This window comes from Takifugu rubripes, chromosome 8 (assembly GCF_901000725.2).
Source record: "Takifugu rubripes chromosome 8, fTakRub1.2, whole genome shotgun sequence".
Taxonomy (NCBI): domain Eukaryota; kingdom Metazoa; phylum Chordata; class Actinopteri; order Tetraodontiformes; family Tetraodontidae; genus Takifugu; species Takifugu rubripes.
In genome coordinates, this window is record NC_042292.1 from 17,133,303 (window position 1) to 17,156,601 (window position 23,299).

Consider the following 23,299-nt stretch of genomic DNA (forward strand, 5'->3'; position numbering starts at 1 on the left):
ATCTTCAAAATCTTCTCGATTTTGGCATTAAAAAAAACCTTAATACTTTAGGTCAAACAATAAGTATCAAATTTATTCTCAAATACACAAAGGTGGTGATATGACATCAAACATTGAGACCGAAGTCATTGTCAGTTCTTTTTGACTCTTCATTTAGCACCTTTACAATTTGGTTACACATGATCGATATAGTCACTCATACAACAATGAAAGGTCTGGATAATGTGAGTCAGTAACATAAAAAAAAAAAAAAAAAAAAAGCACAGGGAGCTGGAGTGTTTGGATCACAGTTACTTAAAGATATACACAATATATAATGCAAAAGTACCACTTTCAGCGCATTGTTTCCATCTATTAGTACCTTTAAACCTCTACAGCCCCACTCAAGAACTCATAATAGAAGTTATTTGACAACTAGGCCACTAGACAGTGATTACTAAACACATTTCTGACATTTTTGGACCATTTTTAGTTTCACATTATTTATAGTTCTGTAGTGTGGATCATTACTGTCAAACAATGTGTTGTACCTGTAGTGTGAAAATATCTTTTTAAAAATGCTAATAAGGCACTCGTTATACTGAATATGGTATTGCCATACCAACAGGGTCTAGGATTGTACCCACATCACGTACACAGCGTTTATGGCACCCTCTAGCGTTAAACTGGAGTCAGTGCACATCACGGATGGACAGCACAAAGTCCATTTGGAGAAGGTTCTCCCCCTCCTAACAAGAACCTGCCTCTAAGGAAAAAACACTATCGCAACATCCAGCTGTTTTTCTCTGGGTGTGTAACCGGAATAAAACAGCACTTAGTGGATTTGAAGGAGGAACCAAGCAGTCGGTTCTCCTTGTTTTTACTTTGTCTTTTTCTACTTAATTTTAAACCCTGTTCTCACCAAATTTGCAGCAAGTGCCCTTCATCCAATAGGCCCGTGAGAGCTGAAAAGGCTACCATCAGATCCTCAGAACCGTACACTAACTTCACATAAAGGCCACCTCCAAATCTACATGACATCCACAAAGAACTCGCTGGGGTTGCCCATGGCCAGGTGGAACGACTGGCGCGAAGCAGTCAGCTCGGGGGGCACGGAGCCCAGATCGCGGGTGGGCGGGGCTCCGGGAGGCCCGCCTGGAGTGGAGGAGGGTGGCGGCGCTAGAGCCGGATGCATGGCTGTGGGCATCTGCTGCGGGTGAGGGAGAGTGTGAGCGGCCGCCATGGCCGGATGTGGGTGCTGGGGTACCATCATCACCATCATGGGGTTGTACGGCAAGATACCAGGTGGGTACGGGGACAAGTGGGGCGGCGGCGCCATGCGGTGGTGATGCGATCGCTGCGAGGAGGCGTGGCTGTGCTCGCTGGGAGCAGCGGAACCATGGCCACGCCTCAGGCTGCTGCGGGTGGAGTACTCCGATTCACTGCCGCTGCCAGAGCGCGAGTCTGCTCCTCCTCCTTCTCCGCCTGCCGAGGGGGATTTGTCACCTCCGCCCACGGTGCTGCCGGGACCTTTAGCCGTGCGGCGCCGGTCTCCCTCGCTCCTTGTGGACCCGCTGCTCCGGCTGCCTGTGGACAGGAAGAAGTTTTCAATCAAATCGTGAGCGGGTTTAAACTTCGGTCTCGGCGTCGGCGCTCACCTTCGCTGTGCTGACTGCCGGTGCTGCCGGGGGCGTAGCTGTAGCTGGACAGCTCGTGATACGGTGGGGGCTGGCTGGAGAAGGCATGCGTCGGGTAGGGCTGATAGGGGAACGTGTGCATCATGGGCCACGGGGAGGCCCCAGGGAGAGGCAGGGGGGCCAAAGTGTCCTGGTCCGAGGCCCCGCTGGAGCCATCGTTGTCATTCAGGGTCAGGTTGGCCATGTCTGGGCGGGAGGCAAGAGCGGAGGGAGTGAAGACGGAACACGCGCGATTCGACACCGTAAGCGTTCTTCGCCGTCTACTCACAGTTTTCACAGTCGCTTAAGTCTCCAAAGACGTAGTAACACTGCTCCGAGAAGGTGATCTTGTTGACCGTGTGCCTGATGAAGCCGGCTTTCAGCAGGTTGCTGGCGTACTTCCTGGCTTCGCGGCGGTCCTGGAATCCTTCGATATGGTGGAAGAGCCACTCCACCACGTCTGAACCTGTTCCAGCGTGGACAGCATGAGGGCTTTAGGGTTTTAAACGGTTACCGCTATGATCAAAAGGGATTTAAAACGACGGCTCATTCAGGCCAAGAATATTCTATCAGCTGCCAGAAATGACACTTAAAATTAGATCCATTATATTTTCACTCCGAAGACCACAAACGTGGAGTTTTTCTTGTCCAGCTTGTGATTCACCTGCAGGTGATTCCAATTTAGATGTTCTGAGGCAAAACAGACATTTACAGTTGCACTTTAGCTCCGCCCACAAATCAGGCGGGTTTAACACAGACAGCTCAACAGCGCTGCAACGCTCCCTCCTCGTTTCTGCTGCAGCCTTACCGAGAAAAGCATTCGGGATGGTGATTTTAAGCCACATGCGGTCCCTGACCTCCAGACCCGACTCTGGTGAGGCCATAGCCTTGGCAACGGAAGCCATGTCGGAGTGCAGGGATAGGTTGAACTCGTCGAATCCTGGGAGAAGACGGGAGGGAATGAATGGCGGGAGCCTAACATCGGACTGATTCGGAAAGCTAAAGGGGAGGCTCTCACGTTCGGTCTCGGTCACAGAGGAGGAGGAGGTGATGGTGCTGAGGGAGGAGCTGCCGGGGAACGGCGGGTAGGCCCCGGTCATCGCCACGGAGTGACTCACCCACGCCGCAGGGTCGATGGGTCGGACCGGTTCATCTGCAGGGGCGGAGAAGACAGTTAAAGATCCACCTTCAGCCACGGAGGGGAGGCAGAAGCTGTGCACTCACTGCGGGGCAGCGTGAAGTAGCCCTGAGGAGAAGGGTCCCAGCACTTGGCCACAGTGAGGATGATGGGCCTGGAAAGGACGATCATGATTACGCCTGGTTTTAGAAGTATCCACGCCATCCGATCAGGATTCGGCGACTCACCCCGGCTTGTGTACAATCTCTCGGAGCACTCGCACCGCGTCGTCGTTGCTCATATTCTCAAAGTTGATGTCATTCACCTTCCAGGATTTCAAAACGACAAACGATTAGAATGAGGAACATCGAGGGAAGCCGTCCGACAGCGTTTTCCTCACCTGCAGCAGCATGTCGCCGGGTTCGATGCGTCCGTCGGCAGCCACGGCCCCTCCCTTCATGATAGAGCCGATGTAAATGCCCCCGTCGCCCCTTTCGTTGCTCTGGCCCACGATGCTGATGCCCAAGAAGTTGTACTTCTCTGTCAAGGTTGAGAAAAGCAGAAGGGCGTCAAGCAAATGAGGGATTTCCGGGAAGTCACGGAGGTTCAAAGAGGAAACGCCAGGAAATTACAGACCCATGTTGAGAGTGACGGTGATGATGTTCAGCGACATCGTGGAGTCTGTCATGCTGCTGAAGGAGGAGGTCTGCAATCACACACCGTACATTTAACTCACGCGTCGCCACATCAAAGCATCCCCGAGCCCCTCTGCTGAGCGAGCATTACCCTCTCCAAGCGTGGGGGGCGCTGTTTCCTGCGGCGTCTGTGGCGTTTGAGGAGCCTGGAGGCTGTGCTCTGCTCCGTGGCGCTGCTGAACCTGCAACATCAAGCGTCAGGTGGAAGCGACGGTGAAGCTGAAATGCTCTTTTATCCAGATGCACCGAACACCCCCCCCCACCCCCAAAACTCTTCCTCACCTGCTCATGGTGTCATCGTCCTCCGAGTCACAGAAGCTGGTGGTTTCCAGCTCGCTGCTCATCATCGTGCTGGAGCTCTCATAGCCCGCCAGGTGGCGCTCAAGTCGACTCTGTCCGTTCATGCGGGGACCTGTGACACCAGACGAGGGACACGTGTTGGTTCAGGCCCAGGTTTGCTTCCCCACCCCCCCTTTGGTTTAAACACCTTGACTCCAACATTCTTTAATTGTATGGGCATCTTTCCATTGTTTGGTGGGTGGAAGCGTTTTCTCACCGTGCGGCTCCATGCTCTCTCTGTGCCGAGGCCTCTCCCTCCTGAAGGACACCACAGACTCCGTTTCGGTCTGGTCGTCCAGGGTCTCCACGCTGCCCGTCGCATTTGGACTGTAAACAAACAAAAAGAAACCCAGAACGACAACATTATCAGTCACGACGCGTCCCTGTAAAATCAAGTTTGGGTTTCTAGGAGCGGGAATGGTGCTGGTCCAGCTCCAAATACAGCAAGGGAAGAAACGGCCTGTGCGGCGGAGCCTTCAAACCGCACATTTGCTCCAGTTAGAGAGACTGTTTCATCTGGAATCGGATTAAAGGGAGACACCAGAGAGGGAGGGGAGGAGGTCCAAACACTCGCCTGCACCGACGGGTTTGACTAGTCTGCAGAGTTCACATGTTATAAAAGATTCACAAATGAGAAAATAAGCACGAACCCTTAACGAAGGGCGGTTCCAGGAAAGATCAGATTCAGATGATCTACAGCCTCCTCGCTGTTGTAAGTGGATACTGGGGGGGGGTTAAAGATACTGTATCCTCGTTACTGCCGTGGGAGAAGGGATCGGTGCTGCAGGTAATTACAGAGAAGAGCGCTTTGCTTACTGGAAAGAGGGTGGCCTGGAGTCTCCGATGCCCCCGGTTCTCTCGGCAGGCGGGGGTGGGAGGGGCGGGGGAGGCGGCGAAGGCTGGGCTGTCGTTTCCACGGGAGGGACGACCGCCACCGGAGGGTCTGCTGCCGGGGCGTCTGAAGACACCAACTGGAAGAAGGAGGGGGGAAATAAACGACAGGTTTGGGTGCAAAAAAAAATGGAAAAGAAAGCAGCATTTGAGGGGAGAAAGGATGTGAAGTACGGAGGGAGAAAAGGAGGAGTGAAAGGACGTGTGGGGAGAGGGAAGCAGGCAAGATGTCAATTACTTTGACACCCAAACAGAGCAGCCTTTTCAGTCGGATGTCTCGGGGGCGGAAACACGATCCCACATTCAAGCCATCTCTATCCATTATGCAGCAAGAGTTGCGACACACACAGTCTCACACACACACACTCACAGCGCTCAACTTTTCTAAACGTTTTCATCCAACACAAAACACCACCTCTTCAAATATAAGAGTCCCCCTCTCCACCCTAGCTATTCCTTCCCCGGTGATCATTTCATCATCACACAAACACTCCTCTTCTGGGATCCCTCCATCCGCCTTGGCCAGATCATCACATATCAGTACCTCTGCTGTCTGAGTCCCCCCCCCCCCCTTAAATGTCTCTCCCTCTTTCTTATGCACTTAACAGATGCCTTGGCCTCAAACCGGCTGATCTGGGCCAGCATCGGTGTTTTATCTCGATTTAAATGTAACCTGCAGAGCCGGGAGGCGACAACAAAGCCATCTGGCGGAGAACTGGGAGACGTGAGGAAAAGACGTACCTGGCAAACGTTCTATTCTACAAAGGGGTAGCGAGCTGTAGCTCACATGCTTGATGAGAAACATTTGCCTTCCTCAAACACAAACCACATTTAGCATTGTAATGTGTTGAGGTGTCGGCGCGCTCTGGGAGTTCACTGGGGATTTTTTTTTTGGGAGCTCCGCTGGACTTTCAGGCCCAGCCAAACAGAAATCCTTACACGAACGCAGAGGAAACGGGACACGTCTCTCCGTTAGCACGGACGCTTGGAGGCTAATTATGCACGTCTCGATCGCGTCTTACCCATGAAACCACTCTGCCGTTGAAACACGGCAGCTTGGCGCCGTCGTCGGAAATTTCCTCCTTCACCACCCTGAGAAACAGAGAAAAAGAAGAGAAAGGATTGAAGTGCATTAACGTCTCAATTATTCTTCACACGGGGACAGATGACACGGACGTTTATGACCGAACACGTGCCTGCCTTTCATCCCTCCTCGGGACTCTTCCTCAGCGTTTGTCACAAAGACAGACAGCCACATTCAACTGTGTAATTTGCCCCCATTAAACACCCACTCCCGGGTCATTACGCTAGTTACCGGGGGCAGGGTCTGGACACCAGCGCCACACAGGAGATATCTGACTCTTCCACCTCCGGAGAACGACGGCTCTGCCAGCTTGGTCTCCAGACTTGGTGGAGGTCCACCGGGCCGTCGTAAGCAGCTCCTAAGAGCTGGTTTTGTGGCCTGAGCGTTAGCACAAGGCCAGATTGTTGCGGCGACGCAGGGAATTTGTTGCAGGCAGACGTGCGAGGCTCACGTGGCTTCCCCAAACCCCCAAAATTACGTTAAAATCCAAGCTAGGCTTCCACAACTGTCAGATATTCATGGGACTCCAGGAGCACCTCTGACACACGTAGAGCCAAAACTCTGCATCTAGACACGCATGAACAGATGCAACATTCATCCCAGGAACGCAATTGTCTTCATTCCTCGGGCCTCCACACAAACAAGTGACCACACACACATGCTAAATTACTTGCAGTGCTGCATTAACATCCCAAAAAACTCCTCCTCAAAATGTCCCACTGATATAAACAGTGAATCTTTTACGTTTACATATGACATTCATTCTAAAAATGGCCCGATGATTGAGTGCCTGTCTAGGTGTCCGGCCATTATCAGGCGTGGCGTTAAAATGCAGCCTGCGTGTTACCATGACAACCCGATTAAGAAACATAAGGAACTCTTAAAGAGGACATTTCCCAAGGTATCGCGACAAAGGAGGTCCTGTAACGTGTCGACGCTCCTTCTGGATTTATTACAAGATACATTTCACAGTCCCCCGCTGGCTTTAAATTCCTAAAAGCCAACACAGCATCTCCTTCCTCACCATTAATCTTACTTATGGTTCCCAGATCCCACTAAGTGGCAGATGTACGCAGAAGAATATCTAATAACTCGGGGCCAACACAGCCCTTCCTTGTCGATGTGGACACCGAGCAAATGGCCCCCGTCCAGCCACAAGTTTCCAGCCCCAGTGCCGCTCTGCAAATCCCCCCCCCCTGCCACACACAGCTCTCACCGACAGCTGGCCTCCTACCAGGGAAAATGAAAACACACTGTTGCGCTCTCAACCCCTGGGTCTTGGAGGGGGGGGGGGGGGGGGGGGGGCAGCTGCTTTGATTGGACAGCTGACGCCGAGAGTGTTTGAAAATTCTCGTCTGAACTTGGACAGATATATTTCAGATTAACTGGGCCTTTGAAAGACCCCCCCCCCCCCCCCCCAACAACATGTCGCCACCAGGAAACACACTCTTCGCTCGCTCGTTACAGGCGCGAGAGGTCAAAAGGTAATCACTTCTCCTCTGGTTGCACAGAGCTCTTAATTTGACAGTGGACTTGTAAATTCCAGCGCGGGCTGCGATAAGGCTAGTCATGTTCAAATAATTAGCTGGGGGGGGGGATTAAAACTAGCACACTCTGGGTCTAAAAGCAGACGGCAGATTTTCAGTTAATTAGCTGCACCGTTCTCGACATAAGTGCACTCAGCCGGCGACAGGCTGTTGAGCTAATTGCTAACGCGAAGCAGCAAAGGAACCTCTTGTGTTTATCACCGAGGGTTGGGATGATGGCGCCGATCATCGGGGCTGCCCGGGCCCCCAACACCAGGTCCACCGGACCGACAAACCTAACGTTGGGCTCGGATCCAGATCGCAAACTAGTTAAAGCCGTCATTTATTGGGATTTTTGGACTTCATGCAAAACGCCTGGCGGGGCGTCGAACTGTAATTGGGGTAAACAATGAGAAAAGAGAGGGGGGGGGGTAAGCCCTGAAAAACGATGCCATCTTGATCCTTTGGTTCCACGGGGGACCAACAGGGACTAGTTTTGCTCCAGTTCCTAACTTAGGTCCATTAATTCTGCAGAAAAAAAGCAGAAATTTAGGTGAAAACACTAAAAAGCCAGCAGCCCAGGTAGCAAACCGCTTTATTTTGACATTTCCACATGGCAGAGCCCCCGATGGTGCCATCCCAAGAAATAAAGAGGCTTTAATATTCATCCAAGAACACAATGGAGCCCACAGAGGCCCTGGGGGTCTCACTGGGTGAGCAAACCACAAACGTGCATTCCTCCACAGGAAAATACACAGCAGGCACTCCGGGGTGGGGGGTTGAAGGGGGGGGGGCGAGAAAGATTAATTGATAGGGACGATCAGACAGCCTTTTTCTGGGGGGGGAAAGGGTTGCAAGGAAGGGAGGGAACCGAGGGGACTGAAAGGAAGTCTGGTGGGCCGGAGTGTTAAAGAGGGGAGACAAAACGTTGGCCTGGGTCCCGAGGGGAAGAAAAGGAGAGGGTTTCACAAGACGACGGGCCGGAGGAGGGCGGGAGAGACGGGGATGAGTGGAGAAAAGCAGCGGGGACAGGGGACGTCTCCCATTGTGATGATGGTGCTTTTAAGAAATGCCCCGGCCTGCGTGCCTGGAGTATTTATAGAACCACTTGTAGCTTCATCATCTGCGCCACCTCAGATTCCACACGGATGGAAAACACCAGCAAATGCTGCAGTTTAGGGGAACGGACCGGTCCCACTGGACCTGGTGACCTTATTGTTCTCACTGGGCTCAGAACTGGGAGGTGATGTTAGTTCCCATAAAGTCCTTGTGCTAAACATCTGCAGGGGGAAGAAGAGGGTGAAAAAGATGATGGGACAGAAGGCAAAGCAGCTTTTGCTGGGAGATGCTAATCGGACCGGTTCGAATGGGAGATTACACAAACACACCCCAAAACTAATTCCATGACGAATGCAGCGACTTTGGAGAAAAGTAAATGTTATCGTCCAGGTTTTTTCCCCCCCCCCACACAAAATGGCAGTTTTGCGTCTAATTCTCAGAAACCCGCAGTCATTTATCGCGTTTTCAGCAAAGTCCACGACACAGAACCGAGAGCTTCTTGCTTGGCAGTCTTGTGATCTCGGTTATTCGCGGCACGTTTTGGTTCGTTCTCCACGCAAAAGCCAAAAGAAAGTCGAAGGGAAAAGAGGTCGCAGCGGCTCACCCGAAATCCTGATCCATGGACTTGAAGAAGAATTTGTAGTTCGGCTTGTTCAGGACCTGCTTAAAATCCAACAAAGTTATATTCTCGGCAGCGATGGGGATCTTCACCAAATACGGCGTCTCCTCTTCGTCGATGTGATAAATAATTTTGGTTTCCGCCATGGCTGTTCTTTTTTTTTCTGTCCAAGCTGGAACCGAACCACCAGAGAGCCACTAATCAAGGCGAGGTAGCGTTACCGTTGTCGGGCTGCTAGCTGGCTAGCGGCGGGGCTAGCTCGCTGGCTAGCGAGGCGGCAGAGGTGAAACGGTGACGGCCGCTGAGATTTTCGGGGCCGAGCCAGAGGACGCGCGGCGCTGGGACCCACACTCGGAAGCTCGCTCTCCGGCTACACGGCGGCAAAAAACTCGCATTCCCTCCGCTTAACGAGCGCCGAAGAGGCGACGGACGCGCTACATCCACACGACCGAACTGCAGGCAACTTTTTCCCCCAACAAAAACACACGGGGAGGGCGGGGGGGGGGGGTCTGAAAACTTTTCGCCACTTTTTTTTTTGGGTGAGCCAACGCGGCGTGTGACGTCATCACGCACGCCGCCCCCGCTGTGGACGCACGTGATCCCGCTCCCATCACTCCCAACGCTCCCATCATTAACTCACTCTCGTCATTAATTCACTCCCGTCATTAACCCACTCCCGTCCTGGCGTTAAATTAGGAACGGAAAACTTTTAACTTTCACTTTCCGCCCGATATTTATCAAAACACAATGATTAAAGTGCTTCCGGGTTTAAATTACATGCCAATTAGCATTATGCTAAACGCGTCACCTGATTTGACCTCAGCTCTGGAATTTGTCAGACGCTGTTGTAAAAGTGAATTTCTACGTCTGGACAAGCAAACGAGACGTGACATTAAATTCAGTAATGTTATAGAACAATAACGGTTGATCATTTAAGAAAAACGTTGGAGCAAAATAACTTTGTAAAAGTCCATTTTTTTTCCAACCTTCCTCGCATAGTAACCACAAATTATAAGAATTGGTGATTGCAAAAATGATGGTCTTTCTTCAAATGTTAAAATGAAGAATTAATCCAATGAGTCCACATTTATCTATTTACTTTATTTAAAGGTTTGAAACAGGCTACAATTTTAAAACCCTTAACACATTCATGACTACTTGAGTTAAAGTAACTGATGTAGTTGCAGGCCAAAATGTTTTTCCATTTATTTTTTATTGAAAATTAAGACTTCCTAGCAACCAGGAAAGCTAAATAAAACTAGAAATTAATCATGTATGGAAAAAAAACATTATTTACCTAAAATTCTCTAGCTAGAAGGAAAAAACATTTTTTAGTTATAAAATAGATTAAAACGCCCAATAGGGGGAGCACTTCTTCTCTCACTTCGTCCTCTTTAAAACTTCTTTCTGAAGAAATGTGGACCGAACACCACTCCAACCACGCAGGTGATCACAAACAGAACCCAGAAGGTGACCGCCAGCAGCTGCACATAAAACAGCTTCCTCGTGCTCTGCTGGATGGCCTCGTCCTCGCTTACCAGGCCCGACACCCTGCTCGGGTACATCTGCTGCACCCTCAGGCTCACGGTGGGCAGGATGATAAAGTGGGCATCCCTGTTGTCAGCCTCCAGGGACAGCACCACTCTCTGGGTGAACGTCGCCACGGTCCCGGGCAGGCAGAAGGCTACGTGGGGCAGCCTGGCCAGGATGCGGGAGTTGCAGGGTAAAGACAGGGCATCGTCACCAGCCTCCAGGGGGGTGAGGCAGCGGCAGAGGGGGCAGGGGATAGCTGGTGGGCTGTGGAGGTGTGTGGGGTCAAAGGGTAAGAGCTGGATTCTCTGGAGGCATTCGGTGCAAAAAACATGGTGGCACCTGAGCATACGGGGACACTTATTGTAATGGTTGTACTCTTGGTAGCAGACGGGACATTCGACATCCACAGGCTCCTCAGGGGAGGTGCCGGAGCCAGGGACCCCAGCGTCGGGACCCTCCTGCTGAAAGACTTGGACGACGTCCCCGGTCATGATGGGGCCGTGCTTGGAGGGCAGCGATGCCAAACACTTCAGTGCAGACCTGGCAAGATAAAACAAGTTCAGCAGTCCTAAAGTCTAAAGTCCGACCCCTCTACCCCCACACAGCTTTGTTTTAAGAGGGGATTCCATCGAGCATGAGTCACAGCGTTTATCCATTTAACCGCACATCTTGCATGCAAATGACGGCCCCACTGAGGGGTTAGCTGGCACATCCAGGAGTTTAGGAAAACAAACATGCTGGGAAAGGAACAAGGAAGTCTCAAAGTGTGTCTGTGTGTGTTTGTTCTTGTATTTGCTACAGAATGAGGACCAAAATCCTTCTTCTGCCAGCAAAGTGAGGACATTTTTGGAAAGCAGGGACGTTTTGGTTTGGGTTAGACAGCTGGGTAATGTAGTATGTGTGAGTGGGATGGCGATGCCATTCGATGTCATAAATGCTACCAGCTATCTAAAGCTTGCCTGTAAAGTGAGGTTAAACTAGATGTTGGCCTGTTTGTTTGTATTCTCAGAAGACATCATTAATTTCAATGAGTTTTTGTTGCTAAAATCAGAATTCTGCACGAAAACAGGTGGCGTCCCACAGGGATCATTGCTAAGCATTGACCCTCTGTTGACTTGGTGCACGGCAACGCATCGCCTGAAGCCAAACACACATTGACAGGACTGAATTCCTACGACAACGATAAAGATCGTTGTCCGTATCGATAAACCGATCAATCGGATGGGCTGCTATGTCGGCCGTCTTGTTCTCATGTCGGCCCCAGAGCAAAAACTGGCACCGATCCATCGTTTCATGCAAGGAAGCAGATAAAAGAGCCACCTACCGCCGCTGCAGATGCCACCTTTGATCTGGACTCTTTGATGGCCACCTCTACTGACCTCGCTTCCTTCATCAGAGAGCGCGCTCCGGTTCTGCAGCTACGTGTCTGAGCTTGGCCTGCCGCTCACCTCCCCGCGTCCAACCTCCATCTCACCTGATTCGACCGGTTCTGCTGTGTTGCCGCTGCCGCCGCCGTCTCCCGCAGGGCATCACGCTCAGCTGTAATTAAACCCCTGGTGATGTGAAGGCAACCAGGACACACAAGGCACAAAATGACAGATTAGCCTCCCGAGGGCGTCGAATGGTGTTATTATCTCACCACACCGACTGATTGTTTGGGCGAATGTGAAGAAGAGGCGAACATTAAGATCCCTTCTGTTTCAGGTGCACAGCACCAACTCCTCGCTGTTGACGATATGACGTTAATTATCATCTTACCAGGAAGATAATCTGCGCTTTCCCAAGTTTCAGAGGTGAAACCAGCACAACGGGGTCAGTGAACATCTCTGACCTCACCTCAGCTCACCTGTGTGTTGGCGCCATCGTGCTTGGTTGTTTTTCCCTTTTTTCACCAATACTTTTGGGGGCTGGGGGTCCACAGAAGGCTGAAGCTGGAGATGAACGGGCCACATCTGCTTTACTGGAAATCATCACTGGGCGCTGGTGTCATACTGGTCAGTGAGAAGATCACCAAATCTAGCACTGAAAAATGTGAAAACTGCTTTTTTTTCTGATGATGTTTCAGAAGTAACAGATGGTTTTGTCTCATCCTACAAGACAAACAGCTCCAGAAATTAGTTACCGGTATTTTCACGTGGGATGTAAATAATTGCTAATTCACCCCAAGTTTGTCAACAGAGCGTAACTTACTGTAAGACCAACACACCAATAGCAGGAAGGTCCTTCTTAACAAAGGGGTTTTACTGTCTGCACCAGCACACACACACAGACACGTACACACAGACACGTACACACACACACACGCCTGTGAATCTTGGCCCACATCTGAGTGAGAATGACCATAAAAGGGAAAAGTGGGCGGTTGTTTAGAGTAAAAACTCTGCAAGGGGGCTGTGACGCCACACACACACACACACACACACACACACACACAGACACACACATGAATTTAAGTTAGATTATAATCAATGGCGGGGCCAAATACCCTCAGAACTCAACACGCTAATATCGTCTAATCTGTGAGTTAATCTGTTTATGAGTTTTTATTGAGATGTTGTTTTTGAACGAGCTGGCTCTTTGAACCGATCCAAGACAGGAACTGTGAATGATTTTCAAACAATCTTATTCATGACTTACATTTTAGCAAACAAAACAAAACAAAAAAAAAATAGTGAATTTTTATTCTGAGGTCAAAGGTCAAGGTCTGGGCAACTTCAGAGGGGACAGTAGATCTGAACAGAACATCTAAAAATACATTTTAGGGATCTTTTCCTCATTTCTTTACAGTAAAGTCAACAAATACCCACACACCAGTGACACATTGTGTTGACATTTGTTCTCTAATATCCACCACGAGCGATCTTAGACTTATTTCCCTGATTATCCCTTTGGAAAAGTGACGATTCCCACTTTGTTGAAGAGCAAATTGTGACGTCAGACCGCATTCTGTCCTTTGAGCCAAAGGATCGGCTCAGGAAAAGGATCGGCATTGCCAGGCGGTGTTGGGTTTCGTTACATCATTGTTATTTTAAACTTCGATGAGTCAGATTCTCATTGTTGGTTATGATGTATTTTCCCGATCTGAGTCACGATGCAGTCCGTCCTCCACCCACACACGTCCTCCCTGCTCAGCTATAAGTCCAGACAGCTCAGCCGGGACTCTCCATTCGACCCAGACCCAAATCCACTGACATGTGTTCCGATCTTGAGTGCGGAGTTTGTTACCGGACCTTTAACGCGGGTCGGCGGTGTCCCCGGGAGCTCCGCTGCCACCACAGCTTCTGCGAGAGCTGCCTGCTGCTCCTGTCACGGACGCAGGGGTCCGAGGAGGGGCCCCGGTCCATCACCTGCCCGCTGTGCCGAAACACCACCTCCATATCCGCGGAGGCTCGGGTGAGAGCCGAGCTGCGGGTCGACGAGGCCGTCCTGGAGCGGCTGGTGGCAGCGGGAGTCCTCGACCGGGAGGAGGAGGAGGCGGAAGAGGAGGAAATGAAGGCGGAGGAGGAGGAGCGGGCGCGTCCAGATACTCCAGCCGAGGAGAGCGCGCCGTTCCCGGACAGCAGAGGAGCGCGGCTCCGCCGGTCCTGGAAAAAAGTCTGGCAGAAGATAAACGGGGACCAGGAAGGTACGTGTGAGAGTTTAAAGGGAGGTCACTCATATATTTCAGCCGTTTATCTTTCAGTCAAGTTGGATATATTTACAAATTAGTTCATTATCCTGATGAATGAACTTCTAATTGTGATTATGTGTTAAAAGTTAAGCAAAACTTTATTTAACTTTTTAGACCTTTGAACTTCTTGGTTCATTTATGTTGTGTGCCCTCCCGAAATAGTAGAGAAATCCAGTTTGGGCTGAAACTAAAATTTACGGCATCGCTATAGCAACAGTGGAAAAACAAAACACCAACTCTTTCCTGTCAGGACGTGCTAGATTGCGGCTCCTCCCTGGGGTTTATCCCAGAATATTTGTTAAGTGTACCACATTTCTTTCAAATAGGTTAGTTGAGTGGAGTCTTTTTGTTCTTTTTGCAGACCCTCTCACCAGCACGGACCTCAGCACCCTCACCATGATGTCCTGCCTCATGTTCTGAGGGTTCTGGAGCTTCCCTACCCTGGATAATGTGATTCTATTTATATCATTGTTTCTGACGAGCACACAAAACACTGATGATGTAATGATGTAAAGCACACAATATTTATTCTTTTATATTTATGTATTTTGAAAAAAATCAAAGAAAAAATAAATGCTTTGAAGTACTTACTTCTATGGCTGAATTTATTCAATGAGTCACTAAAAATGCTGAAAACTACAAGGTTCAAACGTGGTTCCGCCAGATTGTGAAGGCTGTTTTTAAAAGGTTAGAAAGCTGCCTTCTCACACACACGCCCAGGAAGTGCCTCACCTGGGCTCAGGTGAAGAGCGTTGACTCCAATCAGCCTCCCAACCTGCAGCAGCAGCAGCTCCAGCAAAATGTTGGACTACTCTCCCTTTTCAAGGTAAATCTCACCCTCTCGTACAAATTCAAACTGTTCCCCGTAGCTCCCTTCCAGCAGTGTCCTTGTGCTTCCCCGCAGGCCCTCGGCTGCGCTCGTCTGCGCAGCTGTGCTGTCGTTCACCTCGTGTTTGACTGCAAGAGGTGAGAACAAAGAGGCCGCGGCTTCACAGAGCTCATCTGACAGGAGGTTGAGGGCCAAAGTGCCGCTGAACGTCCATCACAAACCTAATGGACAAGCAGCTGCCTTTAGGGTCCTGGGCACGTCAGATCAAAGCAAAAACGCAGAGAAACGCATCAAAGAACATCCATCCAGTGAATGATGTCCTCCCTATCTCCCTCTTTCTTTCCACTCTGTCCCAGTGACTCATGATGTGTCCAATACGCCTCTGCACAGCCATCAACGTTCTCGTTTTACTGGTCACCAACGTTCATCAAGTCAAACTGGGACCTTTGGAGGAGCTCCAAGTCAGGAAATGTCAGCAACTGCCGACAATCCACCGGGCTTGAGTTACAATCGCAACTTTGCTGACGACAGAAAGTCTCGTGCTGGAGTGGCGGGAATGCGAGCGAGGCCAGCGGGCAGCATTCCCACGAGCCACTTCCAACAGAAAGGGCGAGGCCACGACGGTCGTCACAGTGGAGGAAACTCTGGCGTTAAGGCCAGAGAAATCACGAGAAAGTCATCTTTCCAGGAGTCCTCCAGGCTCTGGCAACCTTCTCAAGGCCCGGATGGCACCAGGAAATCCTATGGCGGCCGAGTTCAGAGCTATGCTAGCTATTTGGGGACTTTGCAGCAAATACCAGAACGCGATTATGGCGGTTATAAAGAGAAAAACAAGATGGCCACGATGAGACCGTACGAAGGACTAAAAATAAGCCAGTTGTTGGTCTCTGGACGTCAGCCCGCACCACAAGTACCACCAATGGAAATCAATCAGATCTACTCAAGGAACAAGAAGATCCCGTGGGGACAGTCATATCTGTTCAACCAGCCTCAGAATTCCACTAAAACAGTTAAACCGGCCTCTTCTGCCATCATTTTCAGCAGAGACCAGCAGAGGGGCTCAGCAGAAACCCAAACGCCTGCGCATCCTGCCAAAGGTACAGAGGCTGAATATGCTGCTAGCAGCCAGGAAGCTGCAGTAAACGGCCACGTTAGCGGGGGGGCGACACATGTTTCCAAACCCACACAAACCTCAAAAAGACTCTTTGGCTACAGAGGATTTGAGCATCTTAAGCGTGGAGCCAACAAGGAGCCGTCTAAAGAGGACCCGGGACAGCGGGGTTTCGATAAAGGAAGGTTCACAATGTCAAACTTGTACCCAGCCTTGTTAGCAGAGTACAGGTTTAGCCAAAGAGAAAAACAGGAAGGTGCACAGAGGGATCCTTCCTTGACTGCTCAAAGGCCGATCACTCCAGGATCAAAGGAGAGCCACCTACGGGTGCCTGGAAGTGTAAACGAAAGCAATCCGCACCAAAGACATTTCAACACCTCCAGGCTCCAAGGATTTGACTCTTCAACACATGAGGGAGCCAAACCTTTGATTCACAAGTCAGATAAGCCAGTCAAAGTCCAGAGGGGTTTGGAGGGATTTTTCCAGACAAACCCGCACATCTGGGGACCGGAAAAGGGCCAGATTCACAGGTGGTACAAAGGAACAGGGGCAGGTGCCGGTGACGTCTCTGCGACAGGTGAGATTAGAAGAGAAGACCCAAAGGTGCCCTCAAAGACCAACGGAAGCACCGAGGCGGGGGAGGAATTTACCCTCGACAGATACAGGAAGAACCGCAAGATCTTCACCTTTTTGACACTTCACCTCAACCAAACCCACCAGGAGTTCAAAGAACAAAACCATCCCAGAATCCCCCCGGGTAATTTCGGAACAGCGGGAAACCAAACAGAGGTAGCAGCCAAGCCAGAACCACCCAGCAAATCCCATCAATCCACACGGACAGATGCCACAAACGCGGCCATTTCAAGGGCGCCTGCTCGGCCCGCCGGGCTGTGGTCCTTCAACTACACCGATGTTCTGGGAAAGGCTTCCTTTAGCGGCGTTGGAGTCACCGTTAAGATGCTAGCTGCTGAGGATGCTCCAGCTATGACCCTGCTGACAGAAACATGAGGCCACTGGACCGAAAACGGAGGCCTTCTGATCTCCTGGAGGTCAACGAACCACCAGGCAATAAAAACTATGAATTATGCAGAAGTTGTGTGATTTTTGGCTGTTTTCAGAAGAGACTGGCAAACCTATCCTGTTTTTATAAACCAAACAGCAATGCAAATGGACTAAATTTCCCTTAAAAGATTCTCACTTTGTTTATTCACTTTTTCGGGTACGATTTTCTACAATGACTGGAAAGATCAGTATATTAGAGACAGATGTGCGTTAATGTTAAATCATAAGCTTAGCGCGCTAAATGCCGCAGCTGCTTTCTTTATCTGAAATTAGAGTAAACCAAAATGGATTCTGGGAAACGACGACAGATCTTTCCTTTCTGAGTATTTTCTTTTCAAATTAAATGAAGTCGATTTCCTGCGACTGCTTCGGTATAATTTCAAAATCGCGTCTGGCATTGGGAAGCAGATGAGAAACGCAGGGAATGGTTTAAATCTGGACTGTGGATTATGTAATTACCACTGGCAACACGGCATTTTTATTAAATTACATCCTTTAAGTAGCTCTCGTTGCCTTCTCTTTAACCTTAAGATGTGGAAAAAGCATTTCGAACATTTAGCTCAAAACAGGACATTTAAGCTCACATGAGCCTTTTTTCATAGCTAAATTTAGCTAAATTGTATTCCCATTCCCTGTGTCCTCATTTTTCAGGCAAGCAGCAGCTTTTCCAGCCTGCTGACACGAATTTTCTGTCTCCTCTTTTAAAGAGGATTCCTGCATGTTGGGATTACAAAGAGTGGAAAAACCTCCCCCCCCCCACATGGAAAAACCATTAATGACAGCGTAAAGGAGGAAATGAAGAAAACAGGTCATTATGCTGTTTTCACCCCATTCATTTAAACCAACTTCAAAACATTTTCTACTGGAATCCCTTCAAATTATGCTAATCCGTCCTGTCAATCAAGTCGGGAGTTATTTATACGGCGACCCAAAAACAGTAGTTGCCAGGCAACCAGTAGATGGCGCTCGCGTGCTTTGTGTCCTTTCATCTGTTGTCCTCGCGTGGCGTCCTGGATAATGATGACTATAAAGATGATTGATTTAAGGAATGGTCGCGACTTCGAATAAATTAGTTTCGCTCTTACTAACCAAGTTTCTAAGAAGGTTTATGGATTATTTATGAGTTCAAATCAAAGTTTCTGTGTTGGATGCAAGTAAAAAGCATCCTCTAGCTTATAAAATGATTTTATACGCTACCCATTTTATAAATTAGCTTCAATATGAAACACACTGCTGTGCTAAAATGCTAACGACATCTTAGATGATCTGCCTTTAGAGAAGCATCAAAAGAATTAAGTTGCCCTATTTCACGTGAAATAACGAGCTTTTAGTCACATTTATCCTCGTTTTCCACCCAAACACCAGTTCAGAGCCGAAAGGGGCCCCGCGAAGGAGAAAAAGGGCGGGAAAGTTCCAGGGACCTGCCAGTCAACTTCCATCAAATTGCAGGTTGTGCTAATCGGGGCCGCCACCTCCGTCTCTCCGCTGTCACCACCAATCCCCGTGGAAAGTGAGGCCGGCGGCGTTCCCATAGAGCTCAGAGGTATTTAGGTGATGTTTGGAAGCTTCTGCGTGCCGACATGTCGAGGCGTTGGCCCGCCGGCTCCTTCAAAGTTCCCCTCTTTTTGTGCTGCCTTTTGTGTGGCTGAGTGTTCAGTTTCCTGTGTGTGTGTGTGTGTGTGTGTGTTGTTCACTGGCAAAGCGATGCCCCCCCTTCCTGCACTCTGAGGGGAATTCTGTACCATGTGTCTGTGGTTTTCAGGGAGCTTTCAAGGAAAAATAAAGCAGAGGCCTCACGGTCCCCCCCCTCTCCCCCGTCACACCCCCCCCTCACTCACCCACACCATTTTTTTTTCGTCCTCTCCGGCTCATCTCATATGCAGCCTTGGAGTAAAGGAAAATCTACAACTGTAGCAAACGTTCACTTAGAAGTGGAGAGAAAGGGTGAGACGGTGCTGATGAGGAGGAGGAGGAGGAAGAGGAGGAGGAGGAGGAGGAAGAAGGCGACGCGTTGGAGAAAGGCTTTTTGTTTGGCTTGAGTACACTGTGAAAAAGAGTGGGTGGTGAGGAAGAGGAAAGCTGGAAATGAATTCATCGGCTGTCGCGTTCGCAGGTCGGGTTACGCCAACTGTCTGATGCACAATTGTTTCATTTCCTCCGCTTTCATGCGGCTAAAATGCAAGATAACCGAAGCGTTCGATGCAAAAGTAAACCGGCGCGTACGCACGGAGCCAATACGGGAGGTTGCACGCTAACGTGCCACTTGCCTGAAAGAATGGTGGACCGCACCTTTAAAGCGCCATGAAATCTAAATCTGGAAAGTAACAATATCTCAGAGCTGTTGCTGACATCCCATGGATACGTGAGGGAAAGGAAGCACTTTGGCGCTACGGAATTCCGCCTACATCAACATTCCCACATCGGCTGTGGGAGCGAAGGCCATTTTCCGCATCGAGTAGCCAGGGAACTTCCTGTCCTGAGCACTAAAGAGGAAGTTATACAGCACCAAAGACTTCCTGTATCGCTAACATCATGTAGCTACACAGATTGTGCACAGTAGAAGCGTCGACTTGTGACCAACACCCAAATAAAACTGCTGCTAATGGCTGCTGCTGTTTAGCTAAACTCGTGTGTACTGAACAGGGAGCCCTAGCCTGTCTCGGATGGTTTTACTGCCCCCTGGTGGCTGTTGTAACACGCTGGGTTCGTTTACACTCAGGTTAGCTAGTTGGTAGTTACTATTTGAGGCGACTGTAGAGACGTGGTGGAGCGGAGGGGGACCCGTGTCAGTATATGTATAAATTTGTCAATGCTAAGCGAGTCAAAACACACTGATTAGCATGCTAATGCTACGAAGCGTGTCCTTCCACGTTGGTAAAAGAGGAGCTTTCTCGGGTGGGCCGGGGTGAGCTGGTTCTCTCGAGCAGTTTATGTTGCTACAGCATCTGTTTTGGTTATAATCTTCTTTTATGAATTATCAATGGGTTTTCCTTTGGGAGGGAGGGGGGGGGGGGGGTGAACTGGACCTTTTCAGGTGAGGCTCTGCATATTCCAACAGGTTACCAAGTTAGCTTGCGTTAATAATGCAACGGCAGCCACATGATGATCAGATTGGCCCGCTCGGCAGGGTGCATCAGCGAGAGGGCGGTCTCGAACGCCACTTTGTTCACGTCGCCAGCAAGATGTGCGATTAAACCCGGTGGCCGCCCGCCAGCTCTGAGCAGCACTGATCTCATCATCGGGAGTGGCGGCGGGCGCCCAGCTGAAGAGCTTTTGCGGGTGACGGGAGGACGTGCAGATGTTCCGTGAAGACATTCCGCTGGTTCAGAAACGGGAAAAAAAAAACGAGTGACAGCGGCAGCACTTTCATGCACCTTTTATGAACATCTCCAAATGAGCTCACAATGAAAGAAGCCATCGGTGTCACGATAACAGAAGCCTTTCGTAAACTAAAAGTACCTTCAAAGCGTGTTGAAAACATCATGAGAACGTCTCTAGGAGACAACACAATCCGCACTTTCTGGGCTGAATCTGGGGCCGGGTCCAGCTCCTCCAGATCAATGCTGCCCGAGCCCGTCCGACAGTCATGTGACCAGGAGCAGACTTCTACGAACACGCGGGGGAACCAGGAGTGGATGGATGCACGTGTCCTTTTTCCTTTGATAATCCTCTGGTCAATGTCATCGGCAAACCCAAGGTTAAAGCGTACGCAGTCTTTGAACGGCCTTTGCTCCGCCCACATGAGCAGACCGCGGGCGGAGAAATGTCGCAGTCCTCTCTCCTTCCCACGTCTAAGAGATCCTCAAAAGACAAACAAAAGACTTGAGGCCCAGAGGTTGTTTCTCGAGGTGCTGACGGAGGATTTGGCACAAATCGTCCGAGCCGCCCGGTGGCTCCTCCGTAATACAGATAAACGATTTCATTCACAAGTTCTGTACAGTCAAGACAAAAAAAAATATACACAAAAATAGACTTGAGTTTGTTTTGTTTTTTTAGATCTTTTAGAGGAGCCCTGTTAGTGCTAGCTGCTGAATCGGGGTGAAGACGGAAACACTGAAAAGGACAGACAGGCACTTGTGTGCTGATGCATAGGAGAGCCAAGCATTTAGCGTACTGTTATCACTGTTACCCTGATGGGGGAAAAAAAGGCTTAAAATTCTATTTCAGCACACTGAAGGGACCTGGAATCCGATTTTGGTGGCCCTTAACGGCAGCAGAGTCGCCAAGCACCACAAATCTTCTTCTCATTAGCAATGGCGGTGGCTTGCTCGGATCTGGGACTTAGGGATTCCTCCTGCTAGATGCTAACCAACAGAATGAAAATGAGGCAAGACAACATTACGTAAAAACACAAGAGATCCCCTTTAATGCGTACAAAAGGTTATTGTTGCAAAGACAGTAAGCTGACTGCTGCAAAGCTAGCATTAGCAAGGCTATTGATAGGGTCTCTATCCTCTACTGTATGTACCGTAAGATATTTAGCATCCTGAGATGAAGGGGATCAAGTGGGACGTAAATGTCTGCCACTAATAGCACTAATGGGATTGCTTGGCTCCATGTCAGGGGTCCTGTCCTTAGCTGCAGTCAGCAGGAAGCTGAATTTATGCACCAGGCTAATATTTTAATCTGGCCTAGCTAGCTATTAAACTAGCAGCTACAAGTGCCCTTTTTTTTGTTTCAACTGTGTGTTTAATACTTTATGGCTCTCTTAAAATGAAGAAAAACAATTTCCACGGTAAAACCAGCACGAGTTATGACGAGAAGAGTGCTAACAGTAGCCGCGCTAACATTTCTCACAGTAGACAAGAAGGCCGGCTAGTTTCTAGCATCACCGCCGTCAATCAGCGGTTGCGAAAATGCTGCATTTGTGTCGCATTGATCGAACATCTGGATCCGAATTTTGAATATTCAAATATTCAACGGTTCCAAAATTTATGGCCAAAGAGCCGCCGACAATAAATATGACGTATTCGGGCAACACGACGAGAACGCAGCAAAAGCAAACGCCTGATTTACGTCTTCTGCTGCTTTATTTCCTTAAAAAGCACAAAAAGAAGTCTCAAAGCTCTTTGTAAAATAGCTACAATCTGAAAGTGAGGCACTTTTTCAACTGATATATAATTATATTCATTTTATAATACACCAAATATCCACTTTTGTATCTGTAATCATCAGACATTTTTAAAAAAAAACAAAAACTTTTTGTACCTTTGAATTCGATTGGCTCCCACGCGAGTCAGGAGAGCAGCTCGTTTTTGTTTTAACGACATTATTTGGCACACGTCCCCACAAGATGAAAGCAAAGAACAAAGAAAAATGTACATTATATATCAAAGTGCTTCACGGGGGCGTGTCCAATCCCAGCTCTCCGCCGGATTGGCTGCCGCGCGGTCGCGCCCGATGGCTTCCCGGCGACGCCGCGCTGACATCAGCACTCTGCAAGACAGAAAGCAAGAGGAAACGGTTTGGTTACACACAGGATAAACAACCCGGCAGATAGAGGGCGAAGAAATAAATATTATGACACGTCTACGCGCCGACTCGCTCTTATCGCGTTAATTACGACGCGTGATGTCACCGTTTATCAGCCTGCGCGCACGGCGACCCCAAATCGCACAAAGCTAAACAATAACAAAGCAAAAAAGAAGGGGAAAAAAAAGGGCCGAGGGAAGGAGAACCGTTCGCACAATTGACGGGATTAGCAGGAATGCAGACACGGTAGTGATTCCGGGGCCGGGTCACATGACGCCGGGGCCGCTGGTCGCAGGAACCTGCTGACGTGGGGGGGGGCGAGCATAAAGGCCACGATTGTAAAGGGGAAAAAATCTTTAGGGCCACGAATCGATCGTTCCAGTTAGCAGAGACAATGGTGCATTTCTCAAGGTGACCTTTGACCCTTGACCCCGGCTGGAAACGTGGAGCCGAAACCTGCCGAGTCCTGAATTAGAGACACTTAATGACGACTTTTCCCCGGCGCAAACACAGGAAATGACACCCTGACGGGAGACGATCCCACTTTTATAAGACCCCCCCCCCCCACACACACACACCGGCGGTTTGTCTATTGATCTCCTTCATTTCCTCACATCTTCCCTCCATCTGCGAGCGA

The 23,299-nt window shown here is 49.6% G+C and overlaps 5 protein-coding genes and 1 long non-coding RNA gene across 9 annotated transcripts in view; 3 read left to right on the forward strand and 3 right to left on the reverse strand.

Moving 5' to 3' along the window:
• Nucleotides 1-46: 46 nt before the first annotated feature.
• On the reverse strand, nucleotides 47-9,483 carry dvl2 (dishevelled segment polarity protein 2). 3 transcript variants are annotated; one of them, XM_011606693.2, is made up of 15 exons: nucleotides 8,971-9,483; nucleotides 5,720-5,789; nucleotides 4,623-4,777; nucleotides 3,955-4,133; nucleotides 3,750-3,879; nucleotides 3,559-3,649; nucleotides 3,409-3,478; nucleotides 3,173-3,312; nucleotides 3,021-3,097; nucleotides 2,880-2,947; nucleotides 2,674-2,808; nucleotides 2,464-2,595; nucleotides 1,945-2,121; nucleotides 1,638-1,862; nucleotides 47-1,566 (listed from the first exon to the last, which is right to left on the reverse strand). In XM_011606693.2, the coding sequence occupies exons 1-15, from the start codon at nucleotides 9,129-9,131 to the stop codon at nucleotides 1,010-1,012; spliced, it is 2,367 nt and encodes a 788-aa protein (XP_011604995.2). In that variant the 5' UTR covers nucleotides 9,132-9,483; the 3' UTR covers nucleotides 47-1,009. The 3 variants fall into 3 exon arrangements, with proteins under 3 accessions (XP_011604995.2, XP_029696310.1, XP_003966937.1); XM_003966888.3 differs by having other exon boundaries at nucleotides 1,010-1,566; nucleotides 4,024-4,133; nucleotides 8,971-9,131; XM_029840450.1 differs by having other exon boundaries at nucleotides 2,464-2,808; nucleotides 4,024-4,133.
• Nucleotides 9,484-10,076: 593 nt separating this feature from the next.
• LOC115250735 (RING finger protein 225) lies at nucleotides 10,077-11,973 on the reverse strand. Of its 2 annotated transcripts, XM_029840491.1 has the most exons (3): nucleotides 11,843-11,973; nucleotides 10,858-11,058; nucleotides 10,077-10,782 (listed from the first exon to the last, which is right to left on the reverse strand). In XM_029840491.1, exons 2-3 carry the CDS (start codon nucleotides 11,007-11,009, stop codon nucleotides 10,380-10,382), a joined length of 555 nt encoding a protein of 184 aa, XP_029696351.1. In that variant the 5' UTR covers nucleotides 11,010-11,058; nucleotides 11,843-11,973; the 3' UTR covers nucleotides 10,077-10,379. The 2 variants fall into 2 exon arrangements, with proteins under 2 accessions (XP_029696351.1, XP_029696350.1); XM_029840490.1 differs by having other exon boundaries at nucleotides 10,077-11,058.
• Nucleotides 11,921-12,512, forward strand: LOC115250736 (uncharacterized). The gene is made up of 3 exons (XR_003889308.1): nucleotides 11,921-12,059; nucleotides 12,223-12,330; nucleotides 12,440-12,512. It is a non-coding gene; the product is annotated as an uncharacterized lncRNA (long non-coding RNA).
• A 1,165-nt stretch (nucleotides 12,513-13,677) lies between these two features.
• On the forward strand, nucleotides 13,678-14,776 carry LOC101069604 (RING finger protein 227). Its single transcript, XM_011606691.2, has 2 exons — nucleotides 13,678-14,143; nucleotides 14,550-14,776. The coding sequence occupies exons 1-2, from the start codon at nucleotides 13,711-13,713 to the stop codon at nucleotides 14,606-14,608; spliced, it is 492 nt and encodes a 163-aa protein (XP_011604993.1). The 5' UTR covers nucleotides 13,678-13,710; the 3' UTR covers nucleotides 14,609-14,776.
• A 119-nt stretch (nucleotides 14,777-14,895) lies between these two features.
• LOC105416847 (uncharacterized) lies at nucleotides 14,896-17,319 on the forward strand. The gene is made up of 3 exons (XM_011606692.2): nucleotides 14,896-15,014; nucleotides 15,093-15,154; nucleotides 15,374-17,319. Exons 1-3 carry the CDS (start codon nucleotides 14,989-14,991, stop codon nucleotides 17,134-17,136), a joined length of 1,851 nt encoding a protein of 616 aa, XP_011604994.2. The 5' UTR covers nucleotides 14,896-14,988; the 3' UTR covers nucleotides 17,137-17,319.
• A 3,231-nt stretch (nucleotides 17,320-20,550) lies between these two features.
• Nucleotides 20,551-23,299, reverse strand: part of LOC101069368 (insulin receptor substrate 1-B) — a 29,104-nt gene continuing 26,355 nt past the window's right edge. The window contains 1 exon segment of the mRNA XM_011606690.2: nucleotides 20,551-22,626. Within this exon segment, the coding sequence (XP_011604992.2) occupies nucleotides 22,619-22,626 (8 nt within the window). The 3' untranslated portion in view covers nucleotides 20,551-22,618.